We start from the raw sequence: 27266 nt of genomic DNA, 5'->3' as shown, positions 1-27266 counted from the left end.
CGAGAGAGGGGGACCAAGAGAAAGAAATGTAGAAGAGAGACACTTAATCATAAAACACACACACTCAGACAAGCTTGAGCGAGCACGCACGCACACACGCAGCTGTTCTGCAGGTAAGCCGCCCCTAAAAGAAACACAGATGCAGCTGGTAATCTTGTCTAAGTGATCTCCCACCAGGCATATCAGCGTGAGTACGCATCTGCCGTGGTGTGTGTGTACCTGCGCCGGTCGTGGGTCAGTGCCATAGAGTTCCTCTGGTGCAGATAGAAGTCAGTGGGCAGCTCCCAGAGGTGAGGCTTAGACTCTGATGGCTGGTACACCTGCAGAAACAGGTTGATGGCATCCTGCCGGTCTGCATCTGAGACAGAGAGAGTCACAGAGACGACGATACGATAAGCACAATATGTACAAGACCGAGGTGGAAGTAACAGGAAGTAAATGTATCCTTTGTGTCCACATCACTAAGAAATTAACACAGTCCACACACACCCACACAGTCGTGAAGAGGGCACGACAGAGCCTCTTCCCCCTCAGGAGACTGAAAAGATTTGGCAGGGGTCCTCAGATCCTCATAAAGTTATACAGCTGCACCGTTGAGAGCATCTTCACTGGCTGCATCCCCGCTGGGTACGGCAACTGCAAGGCACCCGACCGCAAGGCGTAACAGAGGGTGGTCAGTACGGCCCAGTAGATCACTGGGGCTGATCTCCCTGCCATCCAGGACCTCTATACCAGGCGGTGTCAGAGGAAGGCCCCAAAAAATGTCTTTGACTGCAGCCACCCAAGCCATAGACTGTTCTCTCTGCTACCGCACAGCAAACGGTACCGATGCACCAAGTCTGGAACCAACAGGACCCTGAACAGCTTCTACTCTCAAGCCATAAGACTGCTAAACAAGAGCAAATCAAATGGCCACCTGCTGCTGCTACTGTCTATTATCTATCTTGTTGCCTAGTCACTATAACCCTACCTATGTGTACATTTACCTCATACCCCTGCACATCGACTCAGTACTGGTACTCCCTGTATATAGCCATGTTATTACCTCGTACCCCTGCACATCGACTCAGTACTGGTACTCCCTGTATATAGCCATGTTATTACCTCGTACCCCTGCACATCGACTCAGTACTGGTACTCCCTGTATATAGCCATGTTATTACCTCGTACCCCTGCACATCGACTCAGTACTGGTACTCCCTGTATATAGCCATGTTATTACCTCGTACCCCTGCACATCGACTCAGTACTGGTACTCCCTGTATATAGCCATGTTATTACCTCGTACCCCTGCACATCGACTCAGTACTGGTACTCCCTGTATATAGTCAAGTTATTACCTCGTACCCCTGCACATCGACTCAGTACTGGTACTCCCTGTATATAGCCATGTTATTACCTCGTACCCCTGCACATCGACTCAGTACTGGTACTCCCTGTATATAGTCAAGTTATTACCTCGTACCCCTGCACATCGACTCAGTACTGGTACTCCCTGTATATAGCCATGTTATTACCTCGTACCCCTGCACATCGACTCAGTACTGGTACTCCCTGTATATAGCCATGTTATTACCTCGTACCCCTGCACATCGACTCAGTACTGGTACTCCCTGTATATAGCCATGTTATTACCTCGTACCCCTGCACATCGACTCAGTACTGGTACTCCCTGTATATAGCCATGTTATTACCTCGTACCCCTGCACATCGACTCAGTACTGGTACTCCCTGTATATAGCCATGTTATTACCTCGTACCCCTGCACATCGACTCAGTACTGGTACTCCCTGTATATAGTCAAGTTATTTGTACTCGTCATTGTTATTCACTGTGTATATATTCCTCGTGTTACTTTTTCTTTCTTTAACTCTGCATTGTTAAAAAAGTACCCAGATGTAAGCATTTCACGTTAGTCTACGCCTGTGACAAAAGTAAATGTTCTACAGTAACAACAAGTAAATGTTCTACAGTAACAGAAAGTAAATGTTCTATAGTAACAGGAAGTAAATATTCTATAGTAACAGGAAGTAAATGTTCTACAGTAACAGGAAGTAATTATTCTGTAGTGTTGGTCAGTTGGCTCAGATTTTACCTTAAATCAGACTAAGGACTTCAAGGTGCCCACACGGTCATTTTGGAGCCAGATAAAATGATAGAGGAGGATAGAGGAGGATAGAGAGAGAGAGAGAGAGAGAGAGAGAGAGAGAGAGAGAGAGAGAGAGAGAGAGAGAGAGAGAGAAAAGGAAGATAAATCATCTAATATAACTACATGTACATTAAAGGCTCCAGGGACTCCTGTGATGAATGCATCACTGATGGGAAAACATTAAAACCAGACGGTTTGTAGGTGTGGCAGATGGGTGCTGCAGAGATCATCGTTCGGTCGTCTGCGTGTCATGTGTTGTACCATGTTGTGGTGACACGAGGTGTGATTGATTAGGTTCCTACACCTCCCTCTCTGCTGCGCAGCCCCGTACTAACGCACTTAAGGGCCAAGGCGGGTAATTAGCTGCAAAACGAGGGTGTTTGGCTGCAATTACAGGCTCTTTCTATCTCTCTCCCTGGTAATTTCTAGAAGTAATTTTCATCATATTCAATAAATAAATCAGGAGTTAATGTCAAACAATGGAGGAATACACGCAGCCACAAACATCAAGGAGAAGAACATGTGTTTTTTACATGTGTGTGTGCTCGGTGTGTGTTAATTGTACATGGGAGGCAGGTTAGTGTGTGTTAGAGCTTGTGTTCCTTTAATTCAACACTATTGTTTCTCTGTTCTGTACATCCTCCACAGATGCAATAGATTCCGCATGTAGAATGTGATGTCAATGCTATACCTGTCCCTCTCAGTTATATACTTCTAGATGACTGTTGTTTTGAGAAAGGGGTTACAGCTCAAGGGAAACACTTTGCAAAACAGTTGTGGAGCTGGTGTGTGTGTGTGTGTGTGTGTGTGTGTGTGTGTGTGTGTGTGTGTGTGTGGTCTCCATCATGAAACATGACATATTTTGTGAAGGACCCTATGACATCATACACAGGTGAGCTCCAAAGCTCACGTCCGGCCAAAACTTTGACATGACCTTGAGAGTTAGTGAGGCAAGAGTAATATTGGGGCAATGACTAAATAGAAACATTAGCCTTGGCTGTGTGACTGAAATCACACACCGTCCCTGACCCACACAAACATCCTGTATCGTCAGGAACAGTGTGAGAGGAGAGGGATGATGAGGGGAGAAAAAGAAAAATGGGAGGAACCCAGAGGAAAGAAGGTAGAAAGGCAAAACAAGTGTTGCCGTGAAACCGACCATTTTGCATCTTGTCGCATGCTTCAGTCACCACTGACAGGTGCACAGGCCGTACACATCTGTTACATCAGTTTCCAAGAAAGACACCTGACGCTTCAAAGAGATTTACAAGGCAGAAGGTCCCTGAGGCTTTATACCTGTTCTATTAAGAAGTTGCCTAAGGACTAAAGGTAACATGGAACGAAGTTGATCACAAATACAAAGTCACCAATGTCTTTGTTATGCAACTGTTGCCAACCAAGGATAAAAAGATGCTTCAAATGAAAACGGAGATGACCGCATTAAAAGATAACTGTATAGACTACATGCCTATACATTTCAATCAATCATATTGAAATCAATTTCATGCTAATTCAATTGAGTTGTATTTTGCTCATTGGAGGCTACAGTCTGAAATCTCAATATATTTCATGGTGTAGCATGTGCACATTGTTATATGGTAATTATAGGGTAATGCCTATGAGCATTAGAATAAGTCGCCTCAATATTTGCAGCCAAAGGTGATAATCTCTCTCTAGAAGCTGATCTGTGGTCAGTATTGTGGAATTAATCTCCTAATGTTCAGGGAGGCCAAGACTTTAATTGAGGAAGCTGATCTGTGGTCAGTATTGTGGAATTAATCTCCTAATGTTCAGGTAGGCCAAGACTTTAATTGAGGAAGCTGATCTGTGGTCAGTATTGTGGAATTAATCTCCTAATGTTCAGGGAGGCCAAGACTTTAATTGAGGAAGCTGATCTGTGGTCAGTATTGTGGAATTAATCTCCTAATGTTCAGGTAGGCCAAGACTTTAATTGAGGAAGCTGATCTGTGGTCAGTATTGTGTAATTAATCTCCTAATGTTCAGGGAGGCCAAGACTTTAATTGAGGAAGCTGATCTGTGGTCAGTATTGTGGAATTAATCTCCTAATGTTCAGGTAGGCCAAGACTTTAATTGAGGAAGCTGATCCGAGAGCAGCGCTGCTTGACTTTCGATCACATGCCTCAACTACACACTTAGCAAAATGTTCTCTCTGTGTGGAGTTTTGGGAAACGCATGTTACATCTTCGCAATGGAAACAGGATGCACCTGAGCTCAATTTCAAGTCTCAAAGCAAAGGGACTGAATACTTTTGTAAATAAAAAAAAATCTGTTTTCACTTTTACATGATGGGGTATTGCATGTAGATTGATGAGGAAAATGTTTTATTTAAAACATTTTAGAATAAGGCTGTAACGTAACAAAATGTGGAAAAAGTCAAGGGGTCTGAATACTTTCCGAATGCACTGTATGTACTTCAGCCAGAAAAAAATATGTGCCCCCTAGAAAAGATTGAATTGCAGATGTTTTCAGCTCTAACAATGTTCCAACATTCAACTTGGACACGATACTGTACAGACTCATCTAAGAACATGTAATAGCTCTTTCTCTTGGATGTCAGTTACAGTCCAATCTTCTTTGAACATCTTGCCATAAATTGAACAACAAAGTAAAATAAGCCTATGTAAGCCTATGAATGAATAAAAACCCTCAATTACAGTTAAGAAAAAAAATCTAGTTCAGAATAGTCTAATAGGGAGACAGACTGTTGGGCTGAGAGGGGTAGGAGAGAGATGCTACAGTAAGAAAAACCAAATGAGAGTTGTTTTAGTATTAGTGACGACAACGAGGGTGGTGACTCAACACAATAACATAATAGGAAAAGGAAATGCAATCATGGGAAATAAGCACTGTGACAGTCTGTCTGATCCCATCCTCAGTGGCACAGTAGTTTGGCCTTTTCACTTCTTTTTTCTTCTTTCTCTCCATCTGTTTGGGACCCGAGTGCTGTGAGGGATGAAGCCTAAATCATAGTCCACAGATTCTAAAGACGCGTTAGTCTCGTGTCCCATTGTGACATAGCTACGCCCGAATGTGCACCTCCCCACAATTCCCAAAGAACGTGGCTCCGATACATGTCCTTGAATCATTTGAACGTGTTGACAGTTGGAGAAATACACTCCTTCAAATTAGTGGATTCGGCTTTTTCAGCCACACCCATTGCTGACTGGTATATAAAATCAAGGAAACAGCCATGCAATCGCCATAGACAAACATGGCCATACAGGAGAGCTCAGTGACTTTCAACGTGGCACTGTCATAGGATGCCACCTTTCCAACAAGTCAGCCCTGCTAGAGCTGCAACAGTCAACTGCAAGTGCTGTTATTGTGTAGTGGAAACGTCTAGGAGCAACAGCGGCTCAGCCGCAAAGTGGTAGGCCACACAAGCTCACAGAACTGGACCGCCGAGTGCTGAAGCAACACTCACTAAAGAGTTCCAAACTGCCTCTGGAAGCAACGTCAGCACAATAACTGTTCGTCGGGAGCTTCATGAAATGGGTTTCCATGACTGAACAGCCACACACAAGCCTAAGATCACCATGCGCAATGCCAAGCGTCGGCTGGAGTGGTGTAAAGCTCAACGCCATTTAACTCTGGAGCAGTGCAAACGCGTTCTCTGGAGTGATGAATCACACTTCACCATCTGGCAGTCCAATGGATGAATCTTGGTTTGGCGGATGCCAAGAGAACACTTACATGCCCCAATGCATAGTGACAACTGTAAAGTTTGGTGGAGGAGGAATAATGGTCTAGGGCTGTTTTTCATGGTTCGGGCTAAGCCCCTTAGTTCCAGTGAAGGGAAATATTAACGCTACAGCACACAATGACATTTAGCATACAATGACAAAAAAATAAAAAATGCATGAAATTAAATGTATGAAATGTATGCATTCACTACTGTAAGTCGCTCTGGATAAGAGCGTCTGCTAAATGACTAAAATGTAAAAATGTAAAATGTGTTTCCAACTTTGTGGCAACAGTTTGACACTGTACAGACTAAGTGCACAAAGCGAGGTCCATACAGAAATGGTTTGTCGAGATCCATGTGGAAGAATTTGACTGGCCTGCACAGAGCTCTGACCTCAACCCCATTGAACACCTTTGGGATGAATTGGAACGCAGACTGCGAGCCAGGCATAATCTCCCAACATCAGTGCCCGACCTCACTAATTCTCTAGTACCCGCAGCAATGTTCCAACATCTAGTGGAAAGCCTTCCCAGAAGAGTGGAGGCTGTTATAGCAGCAAAGGGGAGGACCAACTCCATATTAATGGCCATGATTTTGGAATGAGATGTTCGACAAGCATTCTTCTGGACATGTAGTGTAGCTTGACCTGCGTTGAGAATTAGAAAAGACTGAAAGTCAACGGTCCAATATTCTAGAACACTGCTGTGCGTACAAGTTTTGGACAGTGATGGACGCTTAAGGGTGGGAGAAGTGTCAGCTCTGTCGTACTAACCATAAGGCATAGATGACACATCTGGGTTAACCAGCAGTCAGTCTAACTGTTACTGGCCAATCAAAACAATCCTGTATCTATATTAGTCTGATGACAGACATTGGTTGGTGCAGGGAGCGTAGTGTGTGTGAGGACAGAGGAAGACAGTGACTCACCACTCGACATCACACACGGAGATGTTGCAATTGACTTCTGCAGCCAAAAGAGAAGAGGAGTTTGTGTCTTCTCTTGATGAAATGCTCTACTCAAACCCAAAAGGGAAAAAGGGTGGGTTTAGTGTGGAACGTTAGTCTTGAACGTGCTAACACACACACACAAGCTCACTAACGAATACCTGGCCACAACACTGACATCAAACTGATTCCCACTCAGCAGAAGAACGAGTTAGAGTGGCCCCTCATCCTCTCACAGGCCCCTGAGGCCCTCTTTTCTCCCACTCCATCGCAGCCAGGCCCCAGCAGATCTCATTGTGGATATCTTATATGACGCCTGGGGTTCTGGTGTACGACATTTCTGAACACTAATAACAATGAGGATAGTTTCATCCTGAACTAGAGAACAGTAAAGTTTCATTGCCACCACAATCAGATGACTGTGTGTGTGTGTGCGTGTGGGTGTAGTCAACACAAGGTAAATTACATCAACCTAGGGAGGCACGGAAGACTTCCATTTAAAAAGATCAGGACGCAATAACAGACATAATAATAATAATCTCATCCAAAAGAAAATTATTTTCCTCCATATTCCAATAATACCATTTCTCCATTTAGGCCTAACTGTTTTGTATTTGTATTTATTATGGATCCCCATTAGCTGCTGCCGAAGCAGCAGCTACTCTTCCTGGGGTCCAGTAAAATTAAGGCAATTAAGGCAATACTGTTGACTGGATTATTCCCATGATTCACTTGGATTGAGTTAAACTAAACATGGTCCCCAGTAAAACACTCCAGGGTCACTTTCATCACTAAAGTTTGAGGGAGACAGGAAGTCAGGAAGTGCTACACCACAGAAACCACTGCTACACCACAGAAAACACTGCTACTCCTACTGCTCTCTCCTCGTCTGACCACGTGTTCTCGCATACCCCGTGGGCATCTGGTCAGCGGGGTGGTAGCACTGGAATCCTCATCTCTCCCAAGTGGACATTCTCTCTTTCTCCCCTGACCCATCTGTCTATCTCCTCCTTTGAATTCCATGCTGTCACAGTCACTAGCCCATTCAAGCTTAACATCCTTATCATTTATCGCCCTCCAGGTTCCCTTGGAGAGTTTATCAATGAGCTTGACGCCTTGATAAGTTCCTTTCCTGAGGATGGCTCACCCCTCACAGTTCTGGGTGACTTTAAGCTCCCTACGTCTACCTTTGACTCATTTCTCTCTGCCTCCTCCTTTCCACTCATCTCCTCTTTTGACCTCACCCTCTCACCGTCCCCCCCTACTCACAAGGCAGGCAATACGCTTGACCTCATCTTTACTAGATGCTGTTCTTCTACTAATCTCACTGCAACTCCCCTCCAAGTCTCCGACCACTACCTTGTATCCTTTTCCCTCTCGCTCTCCTCCAACACTACTCACTCTGCCCCTACTCAGATGGTATTGCGCCGTCGCAACCTTCGCTCTCTCTCTCCTGCTACTCTCTCCTCTTCCATTCTATCATCTCTTCCCTCTGCTCAATCCTTCTCCAACCAATCTCCTGATTCTGCCTCCTCAATCCTCCTCTCCTCCCTTTCTACATCCTTTGATTCTCTATGTCCCCTATCCTCCCGGCCGGCTCGGTCCTCCCCTCCTGCTCCGTGGCTTGACGACTCATTGCGAGCTCACAGAACAGGGCTCCGGGCAGCCGAGCGGAAATGGAGGAAAACTCGCCTCCCTGCAGACCTGACATCTTTTCACTCCTTCCTCTCTACATTTTCTTCCTCTGTTTCTGCTGCTAAAGCCACTTTCTACCACTCTAAATTCCAAGCATCTGCCTCTAACCCTAGGAAGCTCTTTGCCACCTTCTCCTCCCTCCTGAATCCTCCCCCCTGCGGATGACTTCGTCAACCATTTTGAAAAGAAGGTCGACAACATCCGATCCTCGTTTGTTAAGTCAAACGACACCGCTGGTCCTGCTCACATTGCCCTACCCTATGCTTTGACCTCTTTCTCCCCTCTCTCTCCAGATGAAATCTTGCGACTTGTGACGGCCGGCCGCCCAACAACCTGCCCGCTTGACCCTATCCCCTCCTCTCTTCTCCAGACCATTTCCGGAAACCTTCTCCCTTACCTCACCTCGCTCATCAACTCATCCTTGACCGCTGGCTACGTCCCTTCCGTCTTCAAAAGAGCGAGAGTTGCACCCCTTCTCAAAAAACTCTTGAGCATGCCGTCCTTGGCCAGCTCTCTTGCTATTTCTCTCAGAATGACCTTCTTGATCCTAATCAGTCAGGTTTCAAGACTGGGCATTCAACTGAGACTGCTCTTCTCTGTGTCACGGAGGCTCTCCGCACTGCTAAAGCTAACTCTCTCTCCTCTGCTCTCATCCTTCTAGACCTATCTGCTGCCTTTGATACTGTGAACCATCAGATCCTCCTCTCCACCCTCTCCGAGTTGGGCATCTCTGGCGCGGCTCACTCTTGGATTGCGTCCTACCTGACAGGTCGCTCCTACCAGGTGGCGTGGCGAGAATCCGTCTCCGCACCACGTGCTCTCACCACTGGTGTCCCCCAGGGCTCAGTTCTAGGCCCTCTCCTATTCTCGCTATACACCAAGTCACTTGGCTCTGTCATATCCTCACATGGTCTCTCCTATCATTGCTACGCAGATGACACACAATTAATCTTCTCCTTTCCCCCTTCTGATAACCAGGTGGCGAATCGCATCTCTGCATGTCTGGCAGACATATCAGTGTGGATGACGGATCACCACCTCAAGCTGAACCTCGGCAAGACGGAGCTGCTCTTCCTCCCGGGGAAGCACTGCCCGTTCCATGATCTCGCCATCACGGTTGACAACTCCATTGTGTCCTCCTCCCAGAGTGCTAAGAGCCTTGGCGTGTTCCTGGACCACACCTTGTCGTTCTCCGCTAACATTAAGGCGGTGACCCGATCCTGTAGGTTCATCCTCTACAACATTCGCAGAGTACGACCCTGCCTTACACAGGAAGCGGCGCAGGTCCTAATCCAGGCACTTGTCATCTCCCGTCTGGATTACTGCAACTCGCTGTTGGCGGGGCTCCCTGCCTGTGCCATCAAACCCCTACAACTCCTCCAGAACGCCGCAGCTCGTCTGGTGTTCAACCTTCAAGTTCTCTCACGTCACCCCGCTCCTCCGCACACTCCGCTGGCTTCCAGTTGAAGCTCGCATCTGCTACAAGACCATGGTGCTTGCCTACGGAGCTGTGAGGGGAACGGCACCTCCGTACCTTCAGGCTCTGATCAGTCCCTACACCCAAACAAGGGCACTGCGTTCATCCACCTCTGGCCTGCTGGCCCCCCTACCTCTGTGGAAGCACAGTTCCCGCTCAGCCCAGTCAAAACTGTTCACTGCTCTGGAACCCCAATGGTGGAACAAGCTCCCTCACGACGCCAGGACAGCGGAGTCAATCACCACCTTCCGGAGACACCTGAAATCCCACCTCTTTAAGGAATACCTGGGATAGGATAAAGTAATCCTTCTAACCCCCCCAAAATAAAAAGATATAGATGTACTATTGTAAAGTGGTTGTTCCACTGGATATCATAAGGTGAATGCACCAATCTGTAAGTCGCTCTGGATAAGAGCGTCTGCTAAATGACGTAAATGTAAATGTTAGTTGAAGAGGAGAGAAGCCATTTTGTCCCCTGTAAGGTGTCAGTGTGACTGAAGGGAGATATTTTTTTGTTTGTTAATTTAACTAGGCAAGTCAGTTAAGAACAAATTCTTATTTACAATGACGGCCTACCCCGGCCGAACCCGGAAGACGCTGGGCCAATTGTGCGCCGCCCTATGGTTACCAGAATATGGGTCCTGTGGTGCTGGTAGACTGAATGTTACACTGGGGGATGTTATGAGGATGTATAATTCAACGTGGTGAAGGAAGCCTAATTATCATCAGAATTAGTGTGGAGGTGGGCGAGGGTGTGTGTGTGTCCATGCAAATGTAATGCATGCGTGTGTGACTGTGGATCTTTGTACGTGTGAGGGTGATTCAGAAGAAAGTGCTCTGGGAGACCGAGGAGGGTTTCTACAGCTCTGTTGTTAAATCTTCCAGCAACAGGAGATGTAGGAGACCGAGACGAGGGGAAGCCTTCTAATCAACCCCGTGTCTACAGTTCTCTGAACAGTAAAGGGCTGTGAACTAAGACGTAGAGAGACTGTGATTTAAAGGGAGAAAGGGAACACTTCTAAGCCAAGAACACAGCTGTGTAAAGTAGATTTTATATACTCTGTTCTAAAGTACTCCCAGGCAAGAGAGTTCCACCCATAGAATTAGAATAGTCAATTAATAGGATCTCTATGGTTCCACCCCTCTGCTCTAACTCTTCCCCACACATTTACAGTGGTTGATTTATTAGGGTCTTTATGGCAATGCTGAAGACCGATGTGAAGAAGGGGGATAATGTATAGCTCTCTACACAGTGTTTCTCTACCAGAATCATTTACAGCAATTAGTCTCCACTGTAATGCAAACTGTGTGTGTGTGTGTGTGTGTGTGTGTGTGTGTGTGTGTGTGTGTGTGTGTGTGTGTGTGTGTGTGTGTGTGTGTGTGTGTGTGTGTGTAATCCCGTGGGAGAGAGATAGGCTGTGTAAACATCACATGATGTATGACATTATTACGAGGTTGCCACTCGCCGTACGCTGGGTCTGCAAACTCATTAGAGATTTGATTTGAAATGTAACTAAGGAGTTGGGAGGGGGGTCACATTATCTGACAGAGAGAGCATAGAGGTAGTGGGCGCAATGGTTCAACAGTAGTTGGAGAAGTGGAGGGGATGATGTGGGGGGGTGGGTGAGGGGAGAAGGTAGAGTGAATGAGGAGGGGAGAAGGGAGAGTGGATGAGGAAGGGGGCGGGAGAAGAGGGGGATGGGAGAAAATGAGGGGATGGGAGAAGAGGGGAGAAGGAAGAGTGGATGAGGAGGGGGCGGAGAAGAGGAGGGAGATGGGAGAAGAGGGGGTGAGGAGGGGAGAAGGAAGAGTGGATGAATAGGGGGGCGGGAGAAGATGAGGATGAGGGGAGGAAGAGGGGGCGGGAGAAGAGGGGAGTGAGAAGGGTAGAAATAAGAGTGGATGAAGAGGGGGACGGGAGGAGGGGGACGGGAGAAGAGGAGGGGGTGAGGAGGGGAGAAGGAAGAGTGGATGAAGAGGGGGACGGGAGGAGGGGGACGGGAGAAGAGGAGGGGGTGAGGAGGGGAGAAGGAAGAGTGGATGAAGAGGAGGGCGGGAGGGGAGAAGGAAGAATGGATCTCCCCTCCTCCCTCACTTCCAAGGCAGTTATAGTCAATTAACTAATCCCTGAACAAAATCTTGATGTGATTGACCTGACTGAAACATGGCTTAAGCCTGATGAATTTACTGTGTTAAATGAGGCCTCACCTCCTGGTTACACTAGTGACCATATCCCCCGCGCATCCCGCAAAGGCGGAGGTGTTGCTAACATTTACGATAGCAAATTTCAATATACGTCGTCTATGCAGCCTACTCAATCACTTTTTATAGCTACTGTTTATAGCTACTGTTTACATATACAGCGTTCCTCACTGAGTTCCCTGAATTCCTATCGGACCTTGTAGTCATAGGAGATAATATTCAAATTTTTGGTGACTTTACTATTCACATGGAAAAGTCCACAGACCCACTCCAAAAGGCTTTCGGAGCCATCATCGACTCAGTGGGTTTTGTCCAACATGTCTCTGGACCTACTCACTGCCACAGTCATACTCTGGACCTAGTTTTATCCCATGGAATAAATTAATGTTTTTCCTCATAATCCTGGACTATCGGACCACCATTTTATTACGTTTGCAATCGCAACAAATAATCTGCTCAGACCCCAACCAAGGAGCATCAAAAGTCGTGCTATAAATTCTCAGACAACCCAAAGATTCCTTGATGCCCTTCCAGACTCCCTTTGCCTACCCAAGGACGTCAGAGGACAAAAATCAGTTAACCACCTAACTGAGGAACTCAATTTAACCTTGCGCAATACCCTAGATGCAGTTGCACCCCTAAAAACTAAAAACATTTGTCATAAGAAACTAGCTCCCTGGTATACAGAAAATACCCAAGCTCTGAAGCAAGCTTTCAGAAAATTGGAACGAAAATGGCGCCACACCAAACTGGAAGTCTTCCGACTAGCTTGGAAAGGCAGTACTGTGCAGTATCAAAGAGCCCTCACTGCTGCTCGATCTTCCTATTTTTCCAACTTAATAAAAAAAAGCAGCATTCCCCAAGAGAGGATGGCTTTCACTTCAGCAGTAATACATTCATGAACTTCTTTGAGGAAAAGATCATGATCATTAGAAAGCAAATTACAGACTCCTCTTTAAATCTGCATATTCCTCCAAAGCTCAGTTGTCCTGAGTCTGCACAACTCTGCCAGGACCTAGGATCAAGGGAGACACTCAAGTGTTTAGTACTATACAGTGAGGGAAAAAAGTATTTGATCCCCTGCTGATTTTGTACGTTTGCCCACTGACAAAGAAATGATCAGTCTATAATTTTAATGGTAGGTTTATTTGAACAGTGAGAGAGAGAATAACAAGAACAAAAAATCCAGAAAAACACATGTCAAAAATGTTATAAATTGATTTGCATTTTAATGAGGGAAATAAGTATTTGACCCCTCTGCAAAACATGACTTAGTACTTGGTGGCAAAACCCTTGTTGGCAATCACAGAGGTCAGACGTTTCTTGTAGTTGGCCACCAGGTTTGCACAGATCTCAGGAGGGATTTTGTCCCACTCCTCTTTGCAGATCTTCTCCAAGTCATTAAGGTTTCGAGGCTGACTTTTGGCAACTCGAACATTCAGCTCCCTCCACAGATTTTCTATGGGATGAAGGTCTGGAGACTGGCTAGGCCACTTCAGGACCTTAATGTGCTTCTTCTTGAGCCACTCCTTTGTTGCCTTGGCCGTGTGTTTTGGGTCACTGTCATGCTGGAATACCTATCCACGACCCATTTTCAATGCCCTGGCTGAGGGAAGGAGGTTCTCACCCAAGATTGGCCGGTACATGGCCCCGTCCATCGTCCCTTTGAAGCGGTGAAGTTGTCCTGTCCCCTTAGAAGAAAAATACCTCCAAAGCATAATGTTTCCACCTCCATGTTTGACGGTGGGTATGGTGTTCTTGGGGTCATAGGCAGCATTCCTCCTCCTCCAAACACGGCGAGTTGAGTTGATGCCAAAGAGCTCCATTTTGATCTCATCTGACCACAACACTTTCACCCAGTTGTCCTCTGAATCATTCAGATGTTCATTGGCAAACTTCAGACGGGCATGTATATGTGCTTTCTTGAGCAGGGGGACCTTGCGGGCGCTGCAGGATTTCAGTCTTTCGCGGCGTAGTGTGTTACCAATTGTTTTCTTGATGACTATGATCCCAGCTGCCTTGAGATCATTGACAAGATCCTCCGGTGAAGTTCTGGGCCGATTCCTCACTGTTCTCATGATCATTGCAACTCCACGAGGTGAGATCTTGCATGGAGCCCCAGGCCGAGGGAGATTGACAGTTCTTTTGTGTTTCTTCCATTTGCGAATAATCGCACCAACTGTTGTCACCTTCTCACCAAACTGCTTGGCAATGGTCTTGTAGCCCATTCCAGCCTTGTGTAGGTCTACAATCTTGTCCCTGACATCCTTGGAGAGCTCTTTGGTCTTGGCCATGGTGGAGAGTTTGGAATCTGATTGATTGACTGCATCTGTGGACAGGTGTCTTTTATACAGGTAACAAGCTGAGATTAGGAGCACTCCCTTTGAGAGTGTGCTCCTAATCTCAGCTCGTTTACCTGTATAAAAAAGACACCTGGGAGCCAGAAATCGTTCTGATTGAGAGGGGTTCAAATACTTATTTCCCTCATTAAAATGCAAATCAATTTATAACATTTTTGACATGCTTTTTTCTGGATTTTTTTGTTGTTATTCTGTCTCTCACTATTCAAATAAACCTACCATTAAAATTATAGACTGATCATTTCTTTGTCAGTGGGCAAACGTACAAAATCAGCAGGGGATCAAATACTTTTTTCCCTCACTGTATCTCTTGACACAATGATGAAAATAATCATGGCCTCTAAACATTCAAGCTGCATACTGGAACCCTATTCCAACTAAACTACTGATAGAGCTGCTTCCTGTGCTTGGCCCTCCTATGTTGAGCATAATAAACGGCTCTCTATCCACCGGATGTGTACCAAACTCACTAAAAGTGGCAGTAATAAAGCCTCTCTTGAAAAACCCAGACCTTGACCCAGAAAATATAAAAAAATAAAATCGGCCTATATCGAATCTCCCATTCCTCTCAAAAGATTTTGAAAAAGCTGTTGCGCTGCAACTCACTGCTTTCCTGAAGACAAACAATGTATACGAAATGCTTCAGTCTGGTTTTAGACCCCATCATAGCACTGAGACTGCACTTGTGAAGGTGGTAAATTACCTTTTAATGGCGTCAGACCAAGGCTCTGCATCTGTCCTCGTGCTCCTAGACCTTAGTGCTGCTTTTGATACCATCGATCACCACATTCTTTTGGAGCGATTGGAAAGCCAAATTGTTCTACACAAACAACTTCTGGCCTGGTTTAGATCATATCTTTCGGAAAGATATTAGTTTGTCTCTGTGAATGGTTTGGCCAACTGTAGATTTCGATGTTCCTCAAGGTTCTGTTTTAGGACCCCTATTGTTTTCACTATATATTTTACCTCTTTGGGATGTCATTCGAAAACATAATGTTAACTTTCACTGCTATGCGGATGACACACACCTGTACCTTTCAAGGAAACATAGTGAAGCCCCAAAATTGCCCTCGCTGGAAGCCTGTGTTTCAGACATAAGGAAGTGGATGGCTGCAAACATTCTACTTTTAAACTCGGACAAAACAGAGATGCTTGTTCTAGGTCCCAAGAAACAAATAGATCTTCTGTTGAATCTGACAATTAATCTTGATGGTTGTACAGTCGTCTCAAATAAAACTGTGAAGGACCTCGGCGTTACTCTGAACCCTGATCTCTCTTTTGACGAACATATCAAGACTGTTTCAAGGACAGCTTTTTTCCATTTACGAAACATTGCAAAAATCTGAAATGTTCTGTCCAAAAAATTATGCAGAAAGATTAATCCATGCTTTTGTTACTTCTAGGTTAGACTACTGCAATGCTCTACTTTCCGGCTACCCGAATAAAGCACTAAATAAACTTCAGTTAGTGCTAAATACGCCTGCTAGAGTCCTGACTAGAACCCCCAAATTTGATCATATTACTCCAGTGCTAGCCTCCCTACACTGGCTTCCCGTTTAAGGCAAGGGCTGATTTCAAGGTTTTACTGCTATCCTACAAAGCATTACATGGGCTTGCTCCTACCTATCTTTCCGATTTGGTCCTGCCGTACATACCTACACGTATGCTCCGGTCACAAGACTCAGGCCTCCTAATTGTCCCTAGAATTTCTAAGCAAACAGCTGGAGGCAGGGCTTTCTCCTATAGAGCTCCATTTTTATGGAATGGTCTGCCCACCCATGTGAGAGACGCAGACTCGGTCTCAACATTTAAGTCTTTATTGAAGACTCATCTCTTCAGTAGGTCCTATGATTGAGTGTAGTCTGGCCCAGGAATGTGAAGGTGAACGGAAAGGCACTGGAGCAACGAACCGCCCTTGCTGTCTCTGCCTGGCCGGTTCCCCTCTCTCCACTGGGATTCTCTGCCTCTAACCCTATTACAGGGGCTGAGTCACTGGCTTACTGGTGCTCTTCCATGCCGTCCCTACGAGGGGTGCGTCACTTGAGTAGGTTGAGTCACTGACGTGGTCTTCCTGTCTGGGTTGGTGCCCCCCACTTGGGTTGTGCCGTGGCGGAGATCTTTGTGGGCTATACTCGGCCTTGTCTCAGGATGGTAAGTTGGTGGTTGAAGATATCCCTCTAGTGGTGTGGGGGCTGTGCTTTGGCAAATTGGGTGGGATTAAATCCTGCCTGTTTGGCCCTGTCCGGGGGTATCATTGGATGGGGCCACAGTGTCTCCTGACCCCTCCTGTCTCTACCTCCAGTATTTATGCTGCAGTAGTTTATGTGTCGGGGGGCTAGGGTCAGTCTGTTATACCTGGAGTATTTCTCCTGTCTTATCCGGTGTCCTGTGTGAATTTAAGTACGCCCTCTATAATTCTATCTTTCCTCCTTGCTCTCTCTCGGAGGACTTGAGCCCTAGGACCATGCCTCAGGACTACCTGGCATGATGACTCCTTGCTGTCCCCAGTCCACCTGGCCGTGCTGCTGCTCCAGTTTCAACTGTTCTGCCTGCGCCTATGGAACCCTGACCTGTTCACTGTGATTACGATTATTTGACCATGCTGGTCATTTATGAACATTTGAACATCTTGGCCATGTACTGTTATAATCTCCACCCGACACAGCCAGAAGAGGACTGGCCACCCCTCATAGCCTGGTTCCTCTCTAGGTTTCTTCCTACGTTTTGGCCTTTCTAGGGAGTTTTTCCTAGCCACCTTGCTTCTACACCTGCATTGCTTGCTGTTTGGGGTTTTAGGCTGGGTTTCTGTACAGCACTTTGATATATCAGCTGATGTAAGAAGGGCTATATAAATACATTTGATTTGATAAGGAGGGGGCGGGAGAAGAGGAGGATGTGAGAAGATGAGGGAGCGGGAGAAGAGGATAAGGAGGGGAGAAGGAAGAGTGGGGCGGGAGAAGAAGAGGGGGCGGGAGAAGAGGAGCGGGGTGAGGATGAGGAGGGGGGAGAGGATGAGGAAGGGGGGGAGGATGAGGAAGGGGGGAGGAGGATGAGGAGGGGGGAAAGGATGAGGAGGGGGTGAGGGGAGGAGGAGGGGAGGAGGGTGAGGGGGTGAAGAGGGGGTGAGGGGGGAGAGGATGAGGAGGGGTGAGAGGATGAGGAGGGGTAAGGAGAGAGGAAGAGTCACTAGTGGATGAGTAAGCAGTGGTGTCATAAGGACAGGGCAGGGGTGAATGGAGTATGTGTGTGTGTTTATAGGGGGAATAGGGGGATCCTGAGTGAGTGTGTTGCCATAGTAACAATACGGGGGTGATGAGTGAGTGGTATGAAGTGGTAATACCTCAGAGGCACCGTTACCTCGGACACACTACTACCTACATAAGAAATCTCAAACTAGGGCTGTCAAGACAGACTACCTAGAATCAGGATGCCTGAAAAGAATTTGCAACGGTAAAAGTATTTTCGTTATGACAGATAATGCGTGTGTGTTTGTGTGAGCATGTGGGTGTGTGTGTGCATATTTGTGCTTGCGAGTATGAGAGACCATTCTGTGTACTTCTGGCCCTTCTTTGTGACACTGTTATCAAACCTCCAGACGAGCTTCAAAGCTCTTAAATGCAAGTAAAACTAAATGCATGCTCTTCAACCAATCGCTGTCCACACCTGCCCGTCCGACTAGCATCACTACTCTGAATGGTTCTGACTTTGAATATGGTAAGACTGTAAACTCTCCTTCGACTCACATTAAGCATCTCCAATCCAAAATTAAATCTAGAATCGGCTTCTTATTTTGCAACAAAGCATCTTTCACTCATGCTGCCAAACATACCCACGTAAAACTTACTATCCTACCAATCCTTGACTTCGGCGATGTCATTTACAAAATAGCCTCCAACACTCTACTCACTCTACAAATTGGATGCAGTCTATCACAGTGCCATCCGTTTTGTCACCAAAGCCCCATATACTATCCACCACTGCGACCTGTATGCTCTCGTTGGCTGGCCCTCGCTTCATATTCGTCGCCAAACCCAGGTCATCCAGGTCATCTATAAGTCTTTGCTAGGTAAAGCCCCGCCTTATCTCAGCTCACTGGTCACCATAGCAACACCCACCCGTAGCACACCCGCTCCAGCAGGTATATTTCACTGGTCATCCCTAAAGCCAACTCCTCCTTTGGCCGCCTTTCCTTCCAGTTCTCTGCTGGCAATGAGTGGAACGAATTGCAAAAATCACTGAAGCTGGAGACCTATCTCCCTCACTAACTTTAAGCATCAGCTGTCAGAGCAGCTTACAGATCATTGCACCTGTACATAGATCATCTGTAAATAGCCCACCCAACTACCTAATTTAAAAAAAAAAAAATTACATTTTACCTTTATTTAACTAGGCAAGTCAGTTAAGAACAAATTCTTATTTTCGTTGGCGGCCTAGGAACAGTGGGTTAACTGCCTTGTTCAGGGGCAGAACGACATATTTTTACCTTGTCATCTCGGCGATTCGATCTTGCAACCTTCCAGTTACTAGTCCAACGCTCTAACCTCTAGACTACCTGCCGCTACCTCATCCCCATATAGTTTTTTTTTTTTTGCTCCTTTGCACCCTAGTATCTCTAATTGCACATTCATCTTCTGCACATCTATCATTCCAGTGTTTAATTGCTAAATTGTAATTATTTCGCCACTATGGCCTATTTATTGCCTTACCTTCCTAATCTTACTTCATTTGCACACACTGTATATAGACTTTTCTATTGTGTATTGATTGTACGTTTGTTTATTCCATGTGTAACTCTGTGTTGTTGGTGTCACACTGCTTTGCTTTATCTTGGCCAGTTCGCAGTTGTAAATGAGAACTAGATCTCAACTGGCCTACCTGGTTAAATAAAGGTGAGATAAAAGTGTGTGTCCGTGTGTGCGTCTACCTGAGAAAGCGTTGCTATAGTAACGGGACAGGGTCTGCATGATGTCTTTGGAGTGCTGTGTCCAGGGGGCTATCTTCCGGTAGGTCTTCACCCTGTGGACCAGTTGGGAGCCCCCGTACTGCAGAGACAGGGTGTCCCCATGGTCTTCATACAGCTCCTCAAACAGCCTGAATTGTGTGGGGGGGGTAAAGATCACACAAGGTCAGAGATATCAACAGCATTTTTTAAGTTCTTATGTCAACTTTTAGAAATGTTTAAGTGAGTCTCAGATTCGAGAGTGGAGTAGGGTTTTACCTAACACAGTCCGTGTCGAACTGCAGCTTGGGCTTGTCAATCATGCCCAGAGCGTAGAGCTGATAGGCCAGAGCACACTTCCCCACCATGAACTGGGCCGTGTTAGTACGGTCCAGGCAGTCCACACAGTTCGTCCTCAACACACCTGTCTGAAGATGGGAGAGGAGAGCTCAACAGCAAAACATTTAAATGTGGGCGCTGATAAAAGACGGGCATCATCTCCACCTTCAGATTTCCATGTCAACAGCCACCGCCTGCTCAGGTGTGTACGATGTGTAATATACCGTACCTGGACACGCCCACTTGAGGTGAGACTTCCCCCAAGATCTCCCCACCTGAGGAAAGAGAAAACTCCTTTAATCAATCAAACACTGAGTATGCTTGTTGTACTTTTATACTCCTGCAATGCACATTGTCTAGAGATGGCACAACTCGAAGTTTCTGAACCTGAACACATTTAGGACTGGTGCATCGAGGAGTAATTCTCCAATGCCACAATGGCATAAAGCACAGTATGATGAAAACCAGAGGAACATCGGCTCTACTACCCATAGCATGTCTTTCCTCTCCAAGATTACCATCCCGTCTTCTTTGCTTATCAATTTAGGTCACTCTAGGCTTGCTTCATTGCCAGGTGTATTTAAACCCTGGCTTGTATGCAAAGCATGACATGCTAATGTCAAATAAATAATTAACCCCTTTTTCTCCCCAATTGTAATCCAATTACAATCTTGTCTCATCGCTGCAACTCCCCAACGGGCTCGAGTCATTTGTCCTCCGAAAAAGCACCGCTTAACCCGGAAGCCAGCCGAACCAATGTGTCGGAGGAAACACTGTTCAACTGACGATGTCAGCCTGCAGGCGCCTTGCCCGCCACAAGGAGTCGCTAGAACGCGATGAGCCAAGTAAAGCCCCCCCGGCCAAACCCTCCCCTAACCTGGACGCCGCCCTATGGGACTCACACTCACAGTCGGTTGTGACACAACCTTAGGATTAAACTTGGGTCTGAAGTGATACCTCAAGCACTACGATGCATTGCCTCTCACTCATTATGATGGCGCCGACAGAGATGGTCGCCTCGCTTCGAGTTCTTAGGAAACAATGCAGTATTTAGTTTTTTTATGTATTATTTCTTACATTGTTACCCCAGGAAATCTTAAATCTTATTACATACAGCCAGGAATAACTATTGGATATAAGAGCAACGTCAACTTACCAACATTACGACCAGGAATATGACTTTCCAGAAGCGGATCCTCTGTTCGGACCACCACCCAGGACAATGGATCTAATCCCAGTAGGCGATCCAAAACAACGACGCCGCATTAGGGACAGACGAAGCGGCCACCTGGTCAGGCTCTGTAGACGTGCACGTCGCTCCCAAGTATACTACTAGCCAATGTCCAGTCTCTTGACAACAAGGTAGATGAAATTCGAGCAAGGGCTTCCTTCCAGAGAGACATCATAGATTGTAACATTCTCTGTTTCACGGAAACATGGCTCTCTCGGGATATGTTGTCGGAATCGGTTCAGCCACCGGGCTTCTCCATACCGACAGAGATAAACACCTCTCTGGGAAAAGATAGGGCAGGGGTGTATGCTTTATGATTAACGACTCATGGTGTAATCATAACATACAGGAACTCAAGTCCTTCTGCTCACCCGATCTAGAATTCCTTACAATCAAGTGCCAGCATTTTACCTACCAAGAGAATTCTCGTCAGTTATAGTCACAGCTGTGTACATTCCCCCTCAAGCAGACACCAAGATAGCCATCAAGGAATTTCACTGGACTATATGCAAACTGGAAACCATACATCCTGAGGCTGCATTTATTGTAGCTGGGGATATTAACAAAGCAAATTTGAGAACAAGGCTACCTAAATTCAACCAGCATATTGATTGCGCTACGTGCATGCGCAATACCCTCAACCACTGTTACTCTAACTTCCGCGATGCATACAAAGCCCTCCCTTCAGCAAATCCGACCACGATGCCATCTTGTTCCTTCCGTCTTATAGGCAGAAACTCAAACAGGATGTACCAGTGACGAGAACCATTCAACGCTGGTCCGACCAATCGGAAGCCATGCTTCAAGATCGTTTTGATCACGCGGAGTGGAATACGTTCCGGTCAGCTTCAAAGAACAACATCGACCTATCCGCTGGCTCGGTGAGTGCTTTTATAAAGAAGTGCATTGGAGATGATGTACCCACTGTGACTATTAACACCTACCCTGACCAGAAACCGTGGATGGATGGCGGCATTTGCGCAAAACTAAAAGTGAGATCCACCGCATTTAACCATGGAAAGAGGTCTGGGAATATGTCTGAATATAAACAGTGTAGCTATTCCCTCTGCAAGGCAATCAAACAAGCGAAATGCCAGTACAGGGACAAGGTGGAGTCGCAATTCAACGGCTCAGACACAAGACGTATGTGTCAGGGTCTAAAGGAAATCACAGACTACAAAAAGAAATCCAGCCACGTCACGGACATTACGCTTTGAAACAAACTAAATACCTTCTTCGCCCGCTTTGAGGACAATACAGTGCCACCATCGCGGCCCGCTAACAAGGACTGCGCCCCCCCCCTTTCTCCGTGGCTAACGTGAGTAAAACATTTAAACGTGTTAACCGTCGAAAGGCTGTTGGCCCAGGCAGCATCCCTAGCCGCATCCTCAAAGCATGTGCAGACCAGCTGGCTGGTGTGTTTAAGGACATATTCAATCGCTTCCTATCCCAGTCTGTTGTCCCCACATGCTTCAAGATGGCTACCATTGTTCCTGTACCCAAGAAGGCAAAGATAACTGAACTAAATGACTACTGCCCCGTAGCACTCACTTCTGTCATCATGAAGTGCTTCGAGAGACTAGTCAAGGATCATATCACCACCTTACTGGCCAAACTAGACCCACTTCAGTTTGCATACCGCCAACAGGTCCACAGACGAAGCAATCGCCATCACACTGCCCAATCACATCTGGACAAAAGGAATACCTATATAAGAATACTGTTCATTGACTACAGCTCAGCATTCAACACCATGGTACACTCCATCCTCAAGCTGGAGGCCCTGGGTCTCAACCCCGCCCTCTGCAATTGGGTCCTGGACTTTCTGACGGGCCGCCCCCAGTTGGTGAAGGTAGGAAACAACATCTCCACTTCGCTGACCCTCAACACTGGGGCCCCATAAGGGTGCATGCTCAGCCCCCTCCTGTACTCATTTTTACATTTTAGTCATTTAGCAGACGCTCTTATCCAGAACGACTTACTGTAGTGAATGCATACATTTCTTTCCCGGTACTGGTCCCCCGTGGGAATCGAACCCACAACCCTGGCGTTGCAAACACCATGCTCTACCAACTGAGCCACACGGGACTGTACTCCCTGTTCACCCATGACTGCATGGCCATGCACACCTCCAACTCAATCATCAAGTTTGAAGACGACATAACAGTAGTGGGCTTGATTACCAACAACGACAAGACAGACTACAGGGAGGAGGTGAGGGCACTCGGAGCGTGGCGTCAGCAAAACAACCTCTCAATGTCAACAAAACAAAGGAGATGATCGTGGACTTCAGGAAACAGCAGAGGGAGCACCCTCCTATCCACATTGAAGGGACAGCAGTGGAGAAGGTAGAACGTTTTAAGTTCCTGGGCGTACACATCACAGAACGAGGCTGAAGAAATGTGGCTTGTCACCCAAAACCCTGTCAAACTTTTACAGATGCACAATCGAGAGCATCTTGTCGGGTTGTATCACAGCCTGGTATTGCAACTGCTCCGCCCTAAACCGCAAGGCTCTCCAGAGGGTGGTGCGGTCTGCACAACGCATCACCGGGAGTAAACTACTTGGGGACAAACTACCATGACACCAACTGGTCTTCTTTAGACTAGTTGAGTACTCAACTAGACTAAAGAAGGCCAATTGTATTGCTTCTTTAAGCAGCAGAACAGTTTTCAGCTGTGCTAACATAATTGCAAAAGGGTTTTCTAATTACCAATTAGCCTTTTAAAATTATAAACTTGGATTAGGTAACACAACGTGCCATTGGAACACAGGAGTGATGGTTGCTGATAATGGGCCTATGTCGATATTCCATAAAAAATCAGCTGTTTCCAGCTACAATAGTCATTTACAACATTAACAATGTCTACATTGTATTTCTGATCAATTTCATGTTATTTTAATGGACATGTCTAAGTGACCCCAAACTTTTTAACGGTAGTGTGTGTGTGTGTGTGTGTGTGTGTGTGTATATATATATATATATTTCTTTTCTTTTGAATCCCTTTTTTTAAAATATATTTTTTCAGAATTGTGTTTGTGTAAGGTTAGCCTCCAGATTAGCAGTGAGCCCCACGGGAGTCTCCATATGAGACAACCCAGGGCTAGTAAGAATGTCACATGTCTGGAAGCAAGGAATAAATAATCAATTAAGAAGTAAATGGAGGAAGACTTTTCATTTGTGACACGTCTGGCCTGGACTCAAGTCAACAACCCCGCCAGAGACGAGAGAGTGGGCGGCCGTGTGTGTGTGTGGTCCATGTGCATGTGTTTCTTAAGCATGAGCCCATGTATAAAAGCAAGGGAGTGTGCTTGATAATGTAACATAACGCTAATAAATATGGCATTAGAAGAATGGCTAGCAGCTTAGGTAACCAGATGGAAATGTCAATGCTTGTGATTAAGATATGCAGATATTGAGCACTGCGGCCCTTCTTCACACCCTTCTGCTGCTGCATGCTCCGTCATCTACTCTGATAGGTAGGGATACCCTGGCCATGACTATTCAGCCAAAATCCCATCTAAGAGACCCATCTATTCCCATTACTGGACATGCATTTATATCAGAAGGGAAAAAAATAAATGGAATTGCTATTAATGCGTGATTGTAAAATACTGTATGATTAGCTATTAGACGGAGCTTTATAAAAGACAAAGTCCCTCTGAGGGCTAACACATTAAAACAAACGTAGCAATAATCACGATTAAAACCAATTATGACAATTTAACACCAACTCCTGTAAAAAAATCTAGAGGGTGGGGTGAGGTAGTTATAGAGGTATAGGTTGGGGTGTAAAGGGCGCATGTTTTTACCCCTCTGGCCTCACCTCTCGACTGGCCTGTTTGTGTGTACCTCTCATCTGGCCTGAAGGTATGTACCTCTCGTCTGGCTTGAGGGTGTGTGTGTGTGTGTGTGTGTGTGTGTGTACCTCTCGTCTGGTCTGAGGGTGTGGCAAAAGAAGTCAGAGCGGTTGATGAAGAAGCCGGTCCTCTTGACAACGTTCTCTGCTATCATACTAAGACGGTCCAGCACGTTATACAGCTTACTGAGGGAGGGAGGGAGGGAGAGAGAGATGAGATCATTATTTGACACATTGGAAAATAATTAACCAAAAAAACAGAGCAAACTGGAATGTTATTTGGTCCTAAACAGAGAGTACACATTGGCAGAATACCTGACCACTGTGACTGACCCAAAATTAAGGAAAGCTTTGACTATGTACAGACTCAGTGAGCATAGCCTTGCTATTGAGAAAGGCCGCCGTAGGCAGACATGGCTCTCAAGGGAAACAGGCAATGTGCACACTGCCCACAAAATGAGGTGGAAACTGAGCTGCACTTCCTAACCTCCTGCCAAATGTATGACCATATTAGAGACACATATTTCCCTCAGATTACACAGACCCACAAAGAATTTGAAAACAAATTACATTTTTAGAAACTCCCATATCTATTAGGTGAAATACCACAGTGTACCATCACAGCAGCAAGATGTGACCTGTTGCTCCAAAAGCAGCCAGTTTAAATAAAACCATATTTATTTTTTGAACTTCAGCTACATTGAAAAGTTTCTATTCTTTTGAAACTTTGTCAGTGTAATGTTTACTGTTAATTTATGATTGTTTATTTCACTTCTGATTATCATCCATTTAATTTGCTTTGGCAATGTAAACACATGAAGGGGCAGGCAGACAGAGAGGGGGGGTGGGGCAGGCAGACAGAGAGGGGGGGTGGGGCAGGCAGACAGAGGGCGGGGCGGGCAGACAGAGAGGGCGGGGCGGGCAGACAGACAGAGGGCGGGGCGGGCAGACAGAGGGCGGGGCGGGCAGACAGAGGGCGGGGCGGGCAGACAGAGGGCGGGGCAGGCAGACAGAGGGCGGGGCAGGCAGACAGAGGGCGGGGCAGGCAGACAGAGGGCGGGGCAGACAGACAGAGGGCGGGGCAGACAGACAGAGGGCGGGGCAGACAGACAGAGGGCGGGGCAGACAGACAGAGGGCGGGGCAGACAGACAGAGGGCGGGGCAGACAGACAGAGAAAACATATGAATGAGTGTTAGGCAACTTAAAAGGTCTCTTTGAAAAAAAATTCATTGAACTTGAACATTTCTTTCAGGGACAGCAACAATAACTCCTCTACTGTTAAAGTTAGGTCCATTGTTGGTGAGCAAAGTTAGCTTGGGGAGTACCATGCCAGGGAAAATGAATAAGGGAAAAGATGTGATCTTCAGAGCGTTTCCATAGCTGCAGTGATGGATAACCCCAGGACTTTGTGGTTAATGTACTTTGGCCCATGAAATATATAGCCCTTCTTGGGTCACATGGGACCATGTGCTGCTGTATGTACTGCATATGACCATGTAGCCTAGAGGTTCCCAAACTAGGGGGCATATAAGAAAATGGGGTTACGGGACAATTTCCCAAATCCCCCACAAAAATGTACAAATAAATACAAAAAATATTATAATATCGTCTTTGTATCTCAACATTTTTATGTGGTTAACCTTAAAAATCTAAAACGAAAATGATTATACTCCAAAACTCCCTAGCTTATGCTCTCCAAATGAATGTTAGCTGTGAGGACCGAGATGCCCATGCACTGACTTTTGTTCGCTATAAACGTTGGGGGAGGCTATTCACCAGGACATATTGTTCTGTCTCCTGATTCCCGAGCATGAAGCGGCACAGGGGATGTTCAGTGTGCTGCGTGGCTATATTGACGAAAAACAGATTCCATATGGGATCGAATGATGGGCTTTTGCACAGATGGAGCTCCATCTATCATGGGACGGTGGGCATGCCTCCGCACTCTAGTTATGAATGTGAATGTGATTTTTCGCATTGAGAGAGGAGCGTTTGTCATTCACAATGGATGTAAAAACAACTGACTTGGTTGACCTTCTGTGTAATGAAAATAACAGAACACAGCATCAGCAAGTGTCCCACATGAGTGATGACTGCTCACCTCCAACGCTTGGAAGGGCACTTTGGGACCTACTTCCCAAGACAACTGGTAACTCGGAATGAAAAGAGCACCAACTGGGAAAATGAGCTTTGAACAGTCATGTAACTCAGCCCTCTTTCTAGAGCTCAGACTTTCCGACCTGAAGATCAGTAACGTCAGGATTAAACCTCGTATTTTTCTTAGTTCCCAGTTGTCTTGAAAGCACCATAAAAGTCATGGTAGGCTACCCTTCGCCAGCTCATATCTGTGTGAAGCTGGATC

At 46.2% G+C, this 27266-nt stretch overlaps 1 protein-coding gene across 2 annotated transcripts in view; it reads right to left on the bottom strand.

Moving 5' to 3' along the window:
- The window catches only part of fig4a (FIG4 phosphoinositide 5-phosphatase a), a 109542-nt gene that overhangs the window by 39374 nt on the left and 42902 nt on the right, over positions 1 to 27266 (bottom strand). For both annotated transcript variants that reach the window (XM_029738008.1, XM_029738094.1), the window contains exons 13-17: positions 24973 to 25089; positions 20042 to 20087; positions 19753 to 19901; positions 19459 to 19625; positions 220 to 358 (exon numbers count right to left, since the gene is read on the bottom strand). In XM_029738008.1, coding sequence (XP_029593868.1) covers positions 220 to 358; positions 19459 to 19625; positions 19753 to 19901; positions 20042 to 20087; positions 24973 to 25089 — 618 coding nt within the window. The remainder of the gene's footprint in view (positions 1 to 219; positions 359 to 19458; positions 19626 to 19752; positions 19902 to 20041; positions 20088 to 24972; positions 25090 to 27266) is intronic.

The sequence above is a fragment of the Salmo trutta genome, chromosome 1 (assembly GCF_901001165.1).
Source record: "Salmo trutta chromosome 1, fSalTru1.1, whole genome shotgun sequence".
Taxonomy (NCBI): Eukaryota; Metazoa; Chordata; class Actinopteri; order Salmoniformes; family Salmonidae; genus Salmo; species Salmo trutta.
Note: the sequence above shows the minus strand (reverse complement) of the source record. Positions and strands in the feature narration are given on the sequence as shown.